The sequence below is a fragment of the Parus major genome, chromosome 10, assembly GCF_001522545.3.
Source record: "Parus major isolate Abel chromosome 10, Parus_major1.1, whole genome shotgun sequence".
Taxonomy (NCBI): domain Eukaryota; kingdom Metazoa; phylum Chordata; class Aves; order Passeriformes; family Paridae; genus Parus; species Parus major.
In genome coordinates this window covers 5,833,604-5,851,233 of record NC_031779.1, presented here as the reverse complement: position 1 = coordinate 5,851,233, position 17,630 = coordinate 5,833,604, and the positions used below count along the sequence as shown (strand labels likewise).

Below are 17,630 nucleotides of genomic sequence, written 5' to 3'. Positions count from 1 at the left end.
AAGTATTTTGTAAACTATTCATTTCTAGGGAAAATAGTATTTCCAGGTGTAAAATTCATGGTAAATTCATTTAAACATATGTCTATCTAATCAGTAATCCAAGTTTCTAGAACAGCTTTCAAGTAAATGGTCTATGAACCATGTCTCAGAAAAAAAAATTAGCTCATCCATCACACGTAACCATTTCTTTGGTAATGACTTAATGAATTTAGTTGAACTATGCTAGGACTGAGCATGATGCTGTAATTACTGTGGGAATTACTGCAGCCCTCAATCCATCTTTTGGAAGCCTATGGCATGGAACAAGGAGCTCGGCACAGCCTGAACCAGAGTCCAAAGCCAAAAGACTTTGGATCTAGACAACTATTAAGGAAATTTCCTTACAGACTTTGGTCAGTGCACACCACTCTGCTGGGATTGCAGTCCTGTCTTTCCCATAGGAATAGGCACGGATACACCACACAGGAAAAACTAATGTCATACAGAACTCCTGAGAATAAAATTGGAAGAAAATTTATTCCCTCAATCACATAGGGTAAAAGGACACAGTTTGAGTCATTATGCTAGAATGTAATTAACTCTAAACTGAATATTCTACTATACCAAGTTTACACCAGAGTTTTCAAAGCAAACCAGGGCTGTACTACTAATGCTGCAGTTGAGACAGAAAATAAAGCTGGGGAGAGTGAGGCAAGAATGTCAGAGGTCAAATAAACGTGTACTGTCGTACTTACACCAATACATAGAGCATATTCTTATCATCTGGCCAAGGCTGTGGATACTTATTTGACAGGATTATTTTTCAACTATCCTATGTCTCCCTTTTAGATGTTTTACTGGTGATGTCAGCAGTTACTGCCATATGTAAATTACCATCTCTTTTTTTCTAATCAAGTAATTTTCAAGTAAATCAAAAAAACTTTTTTTAAGTGTGATAAATAAATAACTAAATGGTTCAATCCCTCCTTGGTTACCAGTCCACAAACATTCTCAAACATTCTCATGCTTCATAAACAGAAGGGCTAAGAGTTTCATGGGAAGGTAACAGTCAAGGTGATCTATCAATTTCTCAAGAGAATCAATGGGAACCCTATTAAGCTAAGCTTGCAGATGGAAACACTCAGGTACAGAGATGAGGAATTATTTTTGTCAGTGGGAGAAATTATGTTTTCTTATATGCTGTCCCTGTGGAAGTCAGAGATGGAAATGCTTGTTTTACTGAGCTGCATCATGAGCTCCCTGCCCATGACTGAAGGTGTGGCATCAGCTGAACTCAATTCTGGTAACTGAGCAGACACAGCTTAACTGGTTCATCTCCTGGCCATACGGAGCTTCTCTGAGACAGCTCTGACATAAAACCATTCATGTACTAGAAAGGCTGATTTTCAAGCATATGTAAAAGTTGTTCTTACTGATAATGTTTTGAGCCTCCAAATGGTATTTTACACATGTGGCCCAGGAATTCCTAAGTAAGAGCTGTATAACAGCATGGTTTCACAGGACATCATAAGATGACAAAATCCACAGATACAATAGTAATTATGGCCAGTCCAGTATGGCTGGTAACGTACAGCTGAATGCAATAAATGAAGACCACCAACAGTCATGCAGCATAAGCATTGCCATATTTGTTCTCCAAGCTGCCCTTTCACAGAAACAGCCAAAATCACATTGGCTACTGCAGATGTGACCTGCTGGGGAGCTGTCTCCCTGCCTCTCCACAAGTGCACACACCAATGTCCACATGTGCTGCAGGTCTGACCACAGAACACTGGAAGATTCCACTGAGTAAGGTCAGAAATTTCACTCCAGTAAATCTCAGCAAAGAGAGCTCCTCCTTGATAACAGTCAGCCAAGATACAGTGTCAAAAGGGCCAGGAGCTCAAGGTGTTCAGGGTCTTTTGTGGGGTTTTTTTTGTATTCTTCCTTCTTGCTCAATCAAGATCAACATATCTTACATGGTTACCACAGATATCATCCATGACCTATAATCATATTGTAGTACATGGAAATAAGTAAAAACACTGGGATGAACACTGAGTTGTTTCTTGCAATAGGTTGTATTTGTGCAGTGGGGATTGTGACAACTGAACTTGTTCAGTGATCTTTTAAAATGCTGGCAAGTTCGCTTTGCCTCTTTGGTTCCTGTGAACAAGCTCCACACTTCAGAGAGGCCAAGCATTGTGGAGGTGGAAACAAACAGGAGCTCATGGCAGTAAGGTCCCCCTGCACTCCTGTCTGTTTATTCCTGGTCTTGCAGCTTGGGACATGTGTAGAACAAGTGCTCCATTTGTTGACCCATAAGCCACAGATGAGAACCAGCACTGTCTGCAGCACACCAAGAATCTCACTTAGAGTTGCTCAGGCTCCCTTGACTCATTTTAGTGGGTGGAGCGTGACTTTTTCACCCTCTTTATGCCCGAATTCCAAAGGGAAGCATTTCACATCTGTGAAATTTATTTATAATAAAAATATATTAAAACAGCTCTCTAGGACACTGTTTAATATCTTCTACACTTCATGTCGAACTACTTTATGAAGAAAGCTGAACAGCATCTAGTATTCAATATTCTTAAGCTAAACAGTATCTACACATTTAAACAGAACTTTTGCTTTTATAAACAGCTTGATTAATGTGGCAAAACATGCTGTTATCTGAACAACTACTGCTCAAGAACAGAAAATAATTATGTATCTTAAAACCTGTTCCTGTTCACTTAAACATGCTCACAGTTCTGTATTAAGTCAAAGATCATGTATTTTGATGATTAGTCAGATTATGATTACTTACCACATTAAAACAGAAATCATATCAACACAGAAGTAACAGGTGAGGCTTCCTTCCCATTGTCCACACATTTTGTCAGCTACACTGAATTTTTTAAAACACTACTAGAAAACAATTCAAACCAAACTCAGGATGCTACAATTTGGTTTTGCTTTATTGCTGAGAATTCAGGCTGGTATCTTTGGAACATTTGCACAGCTTCACTGAAACCTACACTAAGGGAGATAGGGCTGACAGTGCTGAATTTCAGTCAATTTGTAAGGGATTAAAGAAACTACTAAAATAGGAAAATTCAGTTGAATCAACTAAAATCCCAAGGTGTGTGAAATTTTCAAATGAAAATATCTGACAAGTTCACTAAGAAAAGAAAGTTTAAAAGGCTACCTACTTGTGAGTGAAGAATAATGATGGATTTGGGAATATCTGAAAATACAGGGATAGGCTATTCCTCAGGAAATTCCTACTGGTCAAAGATCTCTCAAACCCAATGTATCTAGTCAAACAAACGATTTTCATGCTAGAGCTGATTCCAAACCACCAGATTAAAGAAGTGAGAAGGATGAAACCTTGATTAAGCATTGTTTTTCTGGGAGTTAGATGTGTTTGTTTTCTGAGAAGAGCACACACACAAGCTTTGGGTTTAGCCATACAAATATGGTGCAAGTTGCAAATCTATACAACCTTCCTTCCTTCCTTCCTGGATGGATGGAAAAGTGATGCAATGCAGTTTCACTGACTTCATGCCAAGTCATGCCTTAAATCAATAACAAATGAAAAGCAGAACATAATCATACACACATTACAACAAGTGTTAGGGGTTCCTCAAGAATTATATGGGGAAAAAGCATAATACCTGAAGTTTTGTTATTTTCTGTTTCTTGAACAGTTAGAGCTCTGCAGCATTAAAATACAGACAAAACAAGCTGGCAAGAAAAGCAACTTCTCATTGACTTCATAATCTATCAAAAACTGACACTTTTATGAGCAGACCTTTTAAAAATACATACCTATAAATCAATTAAAATATTCAAAGAAGTCTACAAAATAGTTCAAAGGAGCACAAAATGACAATTCAGGCTCCTTTAAAAAATGGCTTCTCACTTATTTTCTCTGTCTTCAATTCACTGTCAACCACAGGAAAAATCTTTACTGAGTAATTTCCTAGAGAAATAATATTTATGTAGCCAAGGTTCTGCAGCTGGATCAGGGAAATGCACAAGATTATCGGGTGGTCTCTTACAATACAGGACAAAAAATATTATATTAATAACAGTAGACATAGCTTATTTTTTATTATGAAATTTAAAAAATTAAACATATGAACTTAATAAAGGACAAAATTTCCCCCTACCTACGCTAAGATCTACAACCTAAAATTAATTGATAAAGCAACAGGCCATTTTTTATATTTTTTCTGCTGTATTAGCTGAAAAACCAAGAAAAACACTCACCAGTTTAAAGTACTTGGCATATGGATCACAGTGCTAAAACATTCCACATTGCACTTTTACAGCAGAAATTAATTTCCAGGTAAGAACACAGCATTGCTTTTATTTCACTTGCTAACGAGGATAATTGGCAGGCAGCACTGCTGCTGCTCTAGATTTGTTCTTTATATGGATCTCTGAAGACCACATGTGCATGCAGTGGTGACAGAAATATTTTCCATATGAGCCACCACAGATTTTAAGGTCCCTCAGTCTGAACAAGGTGAGTCCATCTATCATTTTCTGTGCTCCATAACAATCAACCAGGAAGTGAAAAACTTCTGTGACAACTAGAGGGCAATGATCAGCTTCCAGTTGCTCTGATCATCAAACCATTTAAATTTGTTGAGACTCTGCTGAAAACTTTTCCCTGCTTTAACTAGATCAAAGGCAGCACAAGATTTCATTAAGAGACATTTTCTTGAATCAAAGCTGTTACAGATTCTCTTATTAAAACATCCTGCAAGCAAAATAAAATTTATTTCTAGACATGTGAGCTACAGAGAATGTCAATCACACAGTGCTGGACAAGGTGCTTTTTCCAGTTCACTTCCACCTTTACCAGGGAAAGTAATTGATCTGGACTTCATTAGGCTACTATTGAGTTATGACAGCACTAATAAAAGACAAAGCTTTAAAGCAGAACCACTGTTTTCAGGAGATTTACTTAAGGAAGGCATATTTATGGAACAAAATTATCCAATGATTCGTTTAAAATGTACATCCCATTTCAGGTAGAGCAAGGGAGAATGAGTATCAAATCTGTTTTCTGCAAGTAATTCCATTAGATGGAATATTTTATATCTAATAGTACCACGCCTGCTGAATAATTTCCAAAATGGCAAAAGAGTAGCTGAAAATTTCTGCTTTGGTATGAAATAAGTACTTGATGACAAACTGCTCTGATGAGGACAAAAATCTGGAAAATGGCTCTTCATAAATCAAGCAGCAACTTTTTAAAGCATATAAAGAGCTGTTCTATTCCACTGTTCAAGATTTAGGAATTAGGAATATTAGGAACGCATAAAGTCTCTCTTTAATTATATGATATACAGTTTTTAAAAAATCAAGTTCTTTCTTCCCTGCCCCAGACTAAACATTACATGTATTTGCACAAAAAGAATGTTATTAAAGTAATGAAGCCTGGAGTTTTTACATGCTCACATCCCCAAAATGTATCCTGTGAAAAAACTTTTTCACTGGCGCACATTTTTTGCAGAAAATATGAACAAAACGCTACCATCTACTGCTGCAGAGTATCATATTTCTCTTTATGTTAGTAAAGAAAAATTCACAAATTAGTCATCTCTTACAGAAAGCGTATTGTATATCAAATCCAGAGAAGTTAAGTTTCGAACTATTCTCCTTTTGGCTTTTGAAAAGACTAAAAAAAACAAATCCAAAAAAAACCCCAAACAGAACCAAAGCAAAAAAGCAAGCAAAAATCCCCCGAACAAAACAAACCCCCAAAACTAAACCAAAGCAAAAGCTTTTTACTCAACACAAACAACACAATTCTAAAATGTCTAATAGCATAAAAATCATTCCCAGTCCATCTTAACAGATACCAAGAAAACACAACCGTGACAAGAGGATTTTTGACAAGACATTGTATTTTGCTTACCTCACCCCCAGGTCTTGCTAACACTGCTGTTTGAAAGCAGAGCAACGTTAGTATCAGGTAGCTGACAAACATTATTACCCAAAGTTAGAGCTAGCCTGGAGGAGCAAACCCTCTGCCAAGTACTAACAGCTAGCAGATGCACTTGTGTCTCAGGATCACAGCCTGAGCTCCTGGAGGTACGAGGCTGTCTCCCTCTCCCCCTTTCTCTCGCACTCACGGTCCGACCAGGAGCTTTGCTCTCAGCCACTCTGAAGACAACTGGTAAGTTGATCTCTTCATGTAATGACTTCTCCCTGCTGGGGGAGGGGGCTCGGCCAGCACTGAGCTGGGGGGCTGCAGTCAGTATGAAGCGAAGAAGGGGAGGGACAGAAATGGTCACTGCCAAGTTATGCATCTGCTGTGATTCATGGAACAAGCTAAACGGTAACCTTTAATGCACGAGGAGCTTTGGCAAAGCGTTATTGACTTAGGCAGGCATGATTGGAGAAACAGCCTAAAGCTGCTGCAAGAGATGCCTGTTGATGGTTAGACGGCATGTGCTACTTAAAGGTACAGCACCTCCTTTTATTAACAAGTTTATAATACATAAATCATAAAATGAAATCTAACCAGGAAGCAACCTGTGGTCTTACAGTCAGCCCTACAACAGCTCAGTCCTACAGCCTGATCCTGCCTGATCCTCAGAACCGGCTGCCTCTCATCCCTGGCCCCAGGGCAACAGCCCAGGGGAAGCCAGGTGCCCATTCCCTCTCTAGAATGTCACAACTGCTTCCTGAAATGGACCTCCTTCCTTTAGGATAATCCTGCAGTAGGATATGGATGTAGTCCCTCTTTCATTTGTATATTATAGCTGAAGAAAAGAAATTTTGATTTATAACAATCCAACCCATCAAATGACCTGCTTTGACTATGCAAGCCTTTTTTAAAGTTCCAACTCCTGAAGTCAAAAAAACACACTATATTCTCATCTTTCATGTAAATACATAGTTCTTATCCATATGGTTCCAGGGGAAATCTCAAAAATATGACCCAAGAATAACCTGGTCTCGTATGTCAGACAGTAAACCACATGAACTCACAATACAGGTACTTGAAAATATCTCAACATTTTAGGAGGCAGGAAGTAAAAATGTTGGTGAAATTGAGAACACCATTACTAAGTATTATATTTCTTTTTGTAATTTGGTGAACTTTGTATACACAGCTGAGTATGTCAGAGTCCTCAGGCTATTTTTAAAATAGCTTTACCAACCATTCTTCTCCTCTCCAATGAGAGGTGAAAGATAAAATAGTCTTCCTCAGAACTGCAATTAAATACAGTCAGATTCCCAAAGCAGTATAGAAAATTAGCATTTGCGCTGCTGCTAAAAGTCCAGATTCTGTTCCATTTGGATACCTGGTTCTCCAGCAAAGCAAAATCTGACCTCTATTAATTAGACCTCATTGTCACTGTACATCTTTCCTTTTACAGACTCCCACTATTGCCCATAAAGATGCCACCTTCTCCTGCCTAACCCATCTCACAATGCTGTTTTTGTTCAGCACCTACAGAAAAGCCTGCCCATTTTCACCTCTCAAATCAGCTGGCCACCTTTCATGGGTCAACCTTTTGTTCCCCTTTTGATGCACAGCCTTGCAGCGCTGTGGTCCTGGCAGCACCACTGCAGTACCTGCAACACCGAGTTCTGCAAGGGAGGAGACCCTGCAACGCAGGCCAGGCAGGACTGGGGGTCTCAATGGCACAAGAATCCTCTTCAGATGACTCCCCTTGAGGGAGAAGCACAAGCTTAAGGATGTTTAAGAAGCCAGAATGAGTTTCAGTATGGACCTCAAGAGCAGTTTTTCCACATGATCTGAATGATCACAGGCAGTTGTCTGGGAACTCTTAAGAATGGTGACTGGCAGCCAAATCTGCAGCTTCTGAAAACTTGACACTGTAACTTTAACGGTACTTTAAGGTCTGGATGACAAAAATCATCCAGAACTCTCCATTACTATGTTGTTCTCACAAATACAACACCTCCCTTCAAGAGCTACAGTAAAGAAGTACTTTCTCCCCTTTTAAGGCAAACTGAAGGTTTGCAGATTTTGCCGTGGTGCTGACAGCTAAATGCAGAGCTGCCATTACAGGTACTTTGTACACTGGTTGCCTATGGCAAACTCTTCAGACTAAAAATGTAAAGCCAAATAAACTTAAGGAAATTTTCCATCAAAACCCTGTCAGGAAGCCAATCTGTCCTTCCATATTTTTTTGAAATATCTAGATGTGTACCACAAAAGGAAAAAGGATAGTGAGCAAACTGCCAACTAAACTGGAGTTCAAAATACTTCCAACAGAAGAGCTGCAACTATGATACTCTGAAAATAGATTTAGTGCTTGAAAAAGTTTTAAAAGAACACACAATTTCAGACTGCAGTGTGTAACAAAAGCTCCAATGATGAAAGTTCCTTCATGCACATTGACTGCTGCTTCCATAAAATTAAACTCTGTCTTGTTTTGCTGCTCCTCACAAAGTGAACTAGTTTTTCTGAATAAATATATAGCACAGGCACAATATTGCCAATCTTCTCTTCTTTAATGGCAGGCAGAAAAGCAAATTTAAGAAAATGAAGGGTACCTGTGATTTTAGTCTCCTCTCTGCTGATCATTGCACAGAGCAGTATATTTTCTGCAAATGGTTAACAACCTTATTGAAGTCTAACTGAATATTATTAGGATGAATTTCTAAGCACAGAAAACTGTACAACATTCCCATTTAATAAGTCATATAACTAATTCCTTCCATATGCATTTAATTTTTCCTCTATGAAAAATACAGGCAGAATTCCACGAATTTCAGAAGCTGGTGCTGTGTTCTCCATGTTCAGACAAGAGATCTGTTCATACCTGCTCCTGTGCCTTCAAGCTTTATCCCACTGAACTGGATGGAATTGTGCTGGTTCATATGCACAAGCACAGCCTTTCTTTGCAGCACAGAGCAACTTGAAACTTAACACTACACCAAATTTGCACTGCTGCAACAGAGATCAGAACTCTGCAAACCTCAACAATCACTACAGTGGAAATTACAGAAGTGCTGGGACAACAGAAAAACAGTTTATCACTGATGAGCTGTTTCAGATATGAAGTTGTACAGTAGCAGATAGACAAACCAAAATACCTTGCAACAGCAAAATGGAAGAAATAAGCTATCTGTAATTTCAGCATAAAAACACCTTTATTTTTACTTAGAAACACAGCAAAAATAATAGCATAACTATTTTAGGTATATAATTGAGGCAGAAAATCCAAAATTATAGTTTAAAAAAAGAAAAACCAAAACCAGAAAAAAACATCAGAATGTTTTGAGAAAAAGTTCCTATCTCTTATTCCCAGAAAGAAAAATACACAAAACAAAAAAGGACCTTTGGATAGTACAGTCCTTATTAAGAAAGTACTGACATTCATCTGTGAAAAAATTAGCTGTCAGTCTCAAAGGGTTTGTAAATATCAATTAGTTTGTGATGTTTGCTTATTATCTTCCTCCTGAGGCAACTGCACCTGAATTTTAAATGAGGACAAGTTTGTTAAACTTATCAAAGTTATCACAGCTACTGCTTTCTGCTAAAGGTATATTAGCTTAGAAAGATGACCAAATTCCTAATATAAAAGTAATAATAGACAAAACATGAGTCAAAACAAGCTTTTAAAGACTTCCTTTCTATTTCCTACAGCCTCAATGTTTGTAGAGCTTAATTCTCAAACTCTTAAAGCAACATAACATGGAGTATGACTACATATTTCAGGCTGAGTGTCTTCAGAAGAAAACAATGACAATTTCTGTGCATTTTGCATACAAATGAAAATAATTAATTCATGTTTTGTCACTACAATGACATCACAACATCAATGCCACTGAATCTGCTTAGCTGAAACGCTAAACCAAAGAACTATTTAAAAGCAAAAATAAAGGCCAGAACAATTTTCCTGCTATAGAATAACCAACAAGTTCTTTAACTGTTTCTTTTAAATATTGTTTTGAGTATTTAAAATGGCATTCATTTGCTTTGGGTAGACACTATCTTCCAGGAATCACTAACAGGAAAAGCAGTAGACACTGCATATTCTACTAGTATTTAAGAAAAGGTGTTAGGTTTTTATTTCACTGTTCCATGCAAAAATTTAATAGAGGAGGAAGAAGGCTGAATGTACAAGACATTCCATACAAATTACATGATCAAGTGGAAAATCTAGTGTGCTTTGGTTTTATTTTAATTAGTCATTTTTTCCAATTGGTGATCTACAGGTTATTTAAAAAAAGAAGGAAGGGAGAAAATTTTTGTTGATGAAGTCGTGTAAAGATGGCTGCCATATTTATAGCTGTCAGATAGGCATTTCTAATCATTACCTCATTTCATTTTTTCCAGGAAGCTGAATTATTTTCTGAATTAATTATTCAGTGGTATTAAGGTTAGAATAAATTACCACTGTCCTTTGAAAGTCACTGTCTACTGAAAGACACTGACCATAACATTGTACAATTTCTTCTATGAGGCTATTTTATTTTTATTTTTAAATAATGTTTGCATTAAATTAAACACTTGAAATAAAGAAGTTGCTTGCCACATTATTTGTGCCTGAGCAGAGAGGTAATTTAGACAGCAGAAAAAATGCATCTTCCTTGAAAAAACCCCAGTGAACTTGAGAAGGATGGATGCAGAAAAATGCCTTTCCCTACCCTACCTTCTTGGACTCAGGAAATACTGCAGCTGAATCACTGCAGGATTTCTTTACCCCAGTGAAGGTGTACATATCCACTCCACTGGTTTCTGCATTTCACTGGCAGGCAGGGTGTTTAAAGGTGGGCAAGAGATTCTCTATTCTCTCCTACCTTCTGCCTTCTACAGCTAAAGCAGTTCTTGCTGCTGCAGACCTTTTTGAAGAGCCATGATCACACTGAATCTGGATTTCAGCAGATGAAATCACAGTATGTACAAGAAGGACCAAGGAGTACTTGGACTTTTATAGATGCCATTCAACAAAACAATGTTCAAAAAAAACAAAACCAAACCCCCACAGCTTGGGGAGGAAGACAAAGGGTGAGCTATGATTGCAGCCTGAAGTTTAAGTACACGGAGCCCTGTGAAGGGAAGCCCAGGCATGGAACACCTTGGAGGAAATAAGTCCCAGAGCTTCACACATATTCCACTGCACCTCAGCATTTTTCCTTGGTTGAAGTTTTAACTCCATTTAGTATATGAAAAACACTTTCCCAAGTAACTCATAGCTTTTATTTGTACCTTTTGCTCAACTTTTTTTTGTTAGGAAAGTAGCTGACTTCACAGAATTTCTTGCACAAAGAAGCATTTAAGCAGACAGCTATGTCCCTAAAACCTAAATACTGTTTGGCTACCAGAAGACTCCATTGCATGGAGCAGCATGTCTCCTGCTGCTGCCTTACATAATGAAGGCAGAGATTTCTTGATCTATATGTCTAATAATTTTTTGATCCCACTGTACAGTTATGGAAAAGACAAAGGGTTGCTGTGCAAAAATTCTCTTTAAAGAGTTTGTAATCAATTATTCCATACTTTCACATCCACATACTTTGTGTCCTAATACTTTTATTGGTTAACTACTTTCCAACTTTCAACTTCTATTCCTGCTTATTTCCCTTCCTAAACTGCACAATCCTCATTTTCCACTTGTTTGTCATCCAAAGTCACTCCAAGTTTGACTACTTCTCTGTTTCTCATCTTTTTCTTTCTCTTTTGTGAAGAAATAGAGATCAGTTTAGAAAGCACACACCATTAAAAAGGTATTATGACATCCTGTGAAAACAGCATTACAAAGCAAGTTGCAAACATTGTTCTATACTTAGGGCAGCCCAGCACAGGTTACAGCAGTGGAAGTTGTCTGTTCTTATCATAAAAACAAGTTACCTTCATGACCATCCCATTTTCTCCTCTTACTGCCATGGTGCTGGTAGTGCATGGTGCTTTTAAACTACATTCAGACCCTGAAAAGGAAATCTGAGCATTTCCTTCCTCTTCTCCCTGCTCTTGACTTCTTAAAGCTAAAACATTTGATTAGAAAGCCAGACTTTACTAAGAAGGTCGAACTTCAAAGAGCTGAATATTAACCTCAAATTGATTTATCATCTTGAATCTTTTCTTCACTACTAAGTCTATTATCCTTCTCCCCTTTCTGGCATTACAGTGTGCTAGAGGAGACAAAGGACCTCGGGTTATCACCTGCCCAGGGCTGGGCTAGAAATGTGTATTTTTCATGGCCATATTCCAATTTTCTGTATTTTGATGATAGAATTCTGGTTTATATCCCAAGTTCTCATAGCACCTCTTTCCCTCCCCAGACAGTAGTTGCATAGTGCAAGGAGAATTCGATGACTTTTATGAGGCATTCCTTCCTCTGACCAACACTATGTTTTGACTACAGAGCAAGTGGACACCATTCTTTGAACTTCTAATTTTTATGACCACCATTCATCTTGTGGAAAAAAATTATTTCTGCGTTTGTTAATCAATGTCTTTGTTTTCCTAATAAGGCATTGAGATTTTTAGCACCATATTCTGGTTCTCCTCACACTTCAACTTTGATTTTATTTTCTTAAGTATTTTCATAACATATTATTCAACATTTTTCATGCTGTCTTCTTCCTCTTCCCATACACATGAGTGGTGAAACCAAAAGGAAAAGAATTCGTTGATGGATCCTATTTAATCTCCTGCTCTGTTTGCATGAAAAAAGAGACACATATTTCTAGAAAACTACCTCTCATCACCCAAGTTTCACATAAGGCATTTGGATCTGTGTTTCCTGTTGAAGTGTGGCAAATGAGCAGCCACTAAAAATAGGACCTGAAGGAAAAGCAGACCTTACCCTTTAAAATATTTGAACCCATTCCTTCACAATTGCCACGAAGCTAGAATAAACTTAAACTTAGTACCAGTGTTATATTTGGATACTTTACCTAAAACAAGAAATGAGACAAAGTTGGTTGGTCCATTAAAAAAATAAATCCCCATGAAAAATTCTAAATAATCTGTAACCACATCAAGTTAATTATAAATTGTACAAATAATACATATTTATTTCCTGGGAAAATAAACCTCCTCCTAGGTAAAAACATTCTAAATACAAGTTTGAATGAGGATATTTTCAAACCTTCCACTTCTTCATGAGGGATAAAGGTTCATACTTCTAATTCTACAGGTAGAAAGTAATTTAAAGATACAACAAAATCTAGATCACATGACTGCTTTAATTATAAAACCAAATAAACAGACAAGTACCAAAAAAAAAAAAAAAGTACCAAATGGCATAACACAATAGGCCACAACCTAATCCACGAGTCCTCCTATGAGGACAGAATTATAAAAGAGAGTCTCTTCAGACCCAAAACTAAAAACCTGGAAACTAGATTTTAATGGTAACACCCATTTCCCCAAATGTCCAGCTGACAAATGACAGCTACATTAAACATGCAATCATAAAATGATGGGAACAAACTGTCTCCAAGAGAAAACTAACCAGGTAGGACTGTGAATGTAATAGTAATTTTCAGTTTTGCCTGGAAACATTCTCAAAATTAAGAGGAAGAAGCCCTGGTAGAACATGTTTTCCTGCATATACATTCCCTGACCCATTTTCTACATTGGTAAAAATCTCAAAATACTAATGATATTCTTTGAGACTGAGGAAAACAGAGTTTTGAAGATCACTGTGAGTCCTTCCCAGGAGTGGATCAAGTGTAGCACATGCTAGGCCAATATGCAGATGGAAACTGTAAAAAACATTATGGTAAAATCTACTTTCACAAGAAATGAGCATCACCTCCTGACAACCAAAGATGAAGAGAAAGCTCAGCAAAAGCTGGCCAATATTTTTCATGCTTACTACTTTACTGAAGCAACACAACAGTATCAATCACCTCCAAAAAGTGTCAGGGAGCAGTGGCAGCTGCTCCCTAAAGGGACAGGGAGTCAGGTGTCAAGCTCCAACAAGGGCAGCAAGGCATGTGCTCTCACTGGCCAGGACTCCATCCCACTGCCACTGCACATCAGAGAAGGGCAGATCCAGGGAGGGCAGATCCAGGGCCAAACAAGTCTGTAGTGCCAAGCCAAGCAGCCCATCCATGCAGCAGGGTGCAGACCAGCAGGGTCCCAGCCAGGGGAACACAGTGCTGAGCCTGAGCCACACCAAGGCTGCCTCTAAAGCACCTCAAGCCAGGACTGGAGGCGCAGGGCTGAATTTAAATGTGGCTGCTGAGGTAGCCCAGGTGAGCACCAGGGTGATCAGAGCCATTAAGGCTGATTAGAACCATCAGAGTCCTGAACATCTGTGCCTAGGCCAACATTCACTTCTCTAACCGTGGGTATAGAAGGCCAGCATTAGCAGAAATCAACCAAGCAAAAGGAAGAAGGTAAGAGATTGTATCTGGTAGCAGATAAAGTCCTGAAATAGAGGTAACCTCAGAAGGAGTCAGTACTGCACATAGCACACAAATTAATTAGGGGACAGGACTAGAGCAGCATTCCATGGAACAAAAGTCAACATTCAGCAGAAGTCATACAGCTGGAGAACCACAGCCAAGGACAATTCCACAGCACAGTCACCTCTGTTCTCTGATGTCACAGTGGTACTGAATCACAGATTAGGATCCAAAGGATGAACAGAAAAAATCTTGTAACACTTGTATCATGATCCAATTGTATTTTTTATAGTTTATAGGAATACCAAGCTTCCACCCTCTTCTGACAGGAAAAAAGAAGGAAAATAGCTATTTGGTTGCCAAAGGAAATGTATATGTTTGACTAAAAACTTGGGATTTAATTGCAATGCTGGTCCAAATGCCGTGGATTAAACATTCATCCAGAATCCAAAAACAGGAAGAAAGAGGAAGGTTTCCAAAGTAACTTCATTACACATCCCAAGTTACCTGAAGTGAGAAGAGAGAACTAATTTCATAGTACTGTAGCCTATGCTTTGGGCAGCGAGCACACCTCAACTTTTCCCATCCAGTTCCAAAATTTCTGACTTAAATATGCAGTTATTCCTTCCCAAAAATCTCCCCATATTCTGTTTGATTCTATCTTCCCAATTCACCATCGCTATGAACAGGACTGTCTGATCTCAGGATCGGGCAGGAACTGCCTGCCTCGAATGCATTGCAAATTAAAAGAATTAACACTAGCCTAGGTCAAAATCTACCCCGTCAGTAGACTAAAGGTTCATTTTTCATCACTGGGGGTCCATGCCAGGTCAAAAACACACAGCACCAGCAGATCAGTTACACTGCAGGTGCAAATTAGGTACAAATTAGAAGCATAGCTGCAGTGCTAGAACAAGACTTCTCTCTCTCTGCAGATGTATAATGTATAAAAAATGAACAAACTCTTTCTAAATAAATAGAAATTGTGCATCTTTATTGCCTTGATGAAAACAAAATTCTGGAGAATCTGATTGTTTATACAGTAGATTTTTTGGATAGTTTATCTTATAAATGTACTTGCTTACAAAGTAATCCTGTTGTACACATGCTGCCTGTTAGAACCAAGTGAACCTTCAGTGAATGTGGAGTCTTCCAGCTGTCTGGACAGTGATCCCACAATGCTTAAAAGCCTGGGAAGCACACAGGTAGAGCAGACTTCATTCCATTTTTCTAGGCATCTTTCAAGTACACATACCATTTCTGAAGAGAAAATTATCAATTCTGTGTGGCTGATTTCTGCTACACAGGAAATTGGAACCATATAGCTACAGATTATATTAAATCTTAAGCTACAGGGCATGTGTATGAATTCTGAAAATCCATATGCAGCTCAAACTAGATAAGGAGCATCATAAAATAATTAGACATTCTTGTGTCTCAAATATTTCATTTACTACCGGAATAGCAACTCAGAAAACTGATAAATATTTGAATAAACAGCTGATGAGTTTCTGAGTACTCAGAGCACATCCAGTATGATTTAACTTGAAAATTTCCTTCCTGAATCCTACAAATGGAACAAGTTCAGTACTGTCAAATTTTCTCATGGGACAAACATCTTGTCCAAATTCAGGCACACTTCTCTACTATATAAGGAGAGTCAAGTCCAAAATGACTGCATAAAATTGTTTGGTACTCTGAAAACTTTTCCTAAGAAGTTACTGAGCATGCCATTTGATTTGTAAGCAGTTATATATAATTCTTAACCCTTGGTATATTAAAATCAGTATATATATATATATATATATATATTCAAGCCCTCAGTTTTAATTTTACAGTGTAAAATATCTATACAATGGCATAAAATCTTGAAATACTGTTTTCTGGTAACAAGGTGTAAATAAATTTAGAAATAAATCTAGTAGGAACACTAAGAAAAAAATTACTTCTTAAAAGGTCACCTGGAACAAAGGAAGTGAGGAAACATTCTCTATGTGTATTTTGAAAGACACAAATGGTGCTGATTACTTTATCCCCATACTCAGACTGTCTACGTGGGTTAAAGCTAGCAATAATACCAGTTCTAATCTTAAAGGCCCGTGGAGAGACATAAAACCAGACTGTTTGAGAAATCTGGTTGTAAAAGCACATCTGTGCAGCCAACAGCATCACATGGCTGGAAAACAATCAGAATTCCAACAAGAATCAAGTGAATAAAACCCACAGAACATTCCTTCATTGTGGAAGGAAGATTTCCTTTGGAAGATTTCCTGCACATTTCCAAATCTCTTCAATACAATAATTTCATATTTGTGTGGAGCATGTCTCAAATCATTTTCCAACAAAGTTTCAGGGAAGACTTCCTCACAATGAGCTACTTCTCAATGAATATATCACTTACTTTTTAGGTACAGCTCCATGTGCTAGCTCATGTCCAGTGCCATAGTACTCACCAGGTACTTACCTGCCTGCAGTACCAGTGTTAGAACCCTGCCAGCCCTGGTTTGTATTTGATTTGCCTTTTTCACATGTATTTTGCAAACCACTTACCACTGCTGGTTTAGATAGACTGTCAAGATTTGAATTCATGCAAACATCCAAAACAATGACAAAATTAAGAATTAAAAAAATAAATAAATTAAAAATATATTTATCTCATCTTTACTTTTTTTTGTCCACTCGTAGTTTTTTAGGTTTTGCCACGATGTTGGACAGTTGCACGGAGAATGAAGGCACACACAGGTACATAAATTCCCCAAGTGACAAATAAGCAAACAGATCCAGCCACACAATTTCCACACTGGCAGTTTTGTCTATTTAAGTTTGCATATTTGTCATTACTTGTTTTAGAAGCAAGTTTACAATTATGGTCATTTTATCCCTTTCCAAGAAAAAACCAAATAAAGTGAGACGATAAGGTTTTCAGCAGCTGCTCTTAACCACAAATATCCAAATAACATTTTGAACTGCTGGGTCTACAGTATTTTTTTTTCTCTCAAGCTTGCAGAGTAAGTAGCTGTTTTATAGTGCCTTAGTTAATTTATATTTAATCAGAAAAGGTGGGGTTGATTGGAAACTGTTTGCTTCTCTTTCTACCTCAGTAACTATTTATTTAATTTTTTAATAGGACACAGATTTTTCTCTTTTTTATTCTTACTTAAAAGAACTGACATTCTTCTCTCTTATGGAAGATTTCATAGATAAAAACTTGCAGTTCAAAATTCTGCACAATATGCTAGACCAAAAGTCTAATTCATACAAAATATATAATGTTTCAAATTCCTGAACACCGAATGTGC

General features: G+C 37.7%; 1 protein-coding gene across 3 annotated transcripts in view; it reads right to left on the bottom strand.

Annotated features, from left to right (window-relative positions):
- THSD4 (thrombospondin type 1 domain containing 4) overlaps nt 1-17,630 on the bottom strand; it is a 262,970-nt gene that overhangs the window by 78,504 nt on the left and 166,836 nt on the right. Inside the window, exon 1 of one of the 3 annotated variants that reach the window (XM_015638502.3) lies at nt 5,900-6,291. The exons of the other annotated variants lie outside the window; for them this stretch is intronic. Within the exon in view, the coding sequence (XP_015493988.1) occupies nt 5,900-5,971 (72 nt within the window). The 5' untranslated portion in view covers nt 5,972-6,291. Of the gene's footprint in view, nt 1-5,899; nt 6,292-17,630 lie in introns of those variants that run through there. 3 annotated transcript variants of the gene reach the window in all.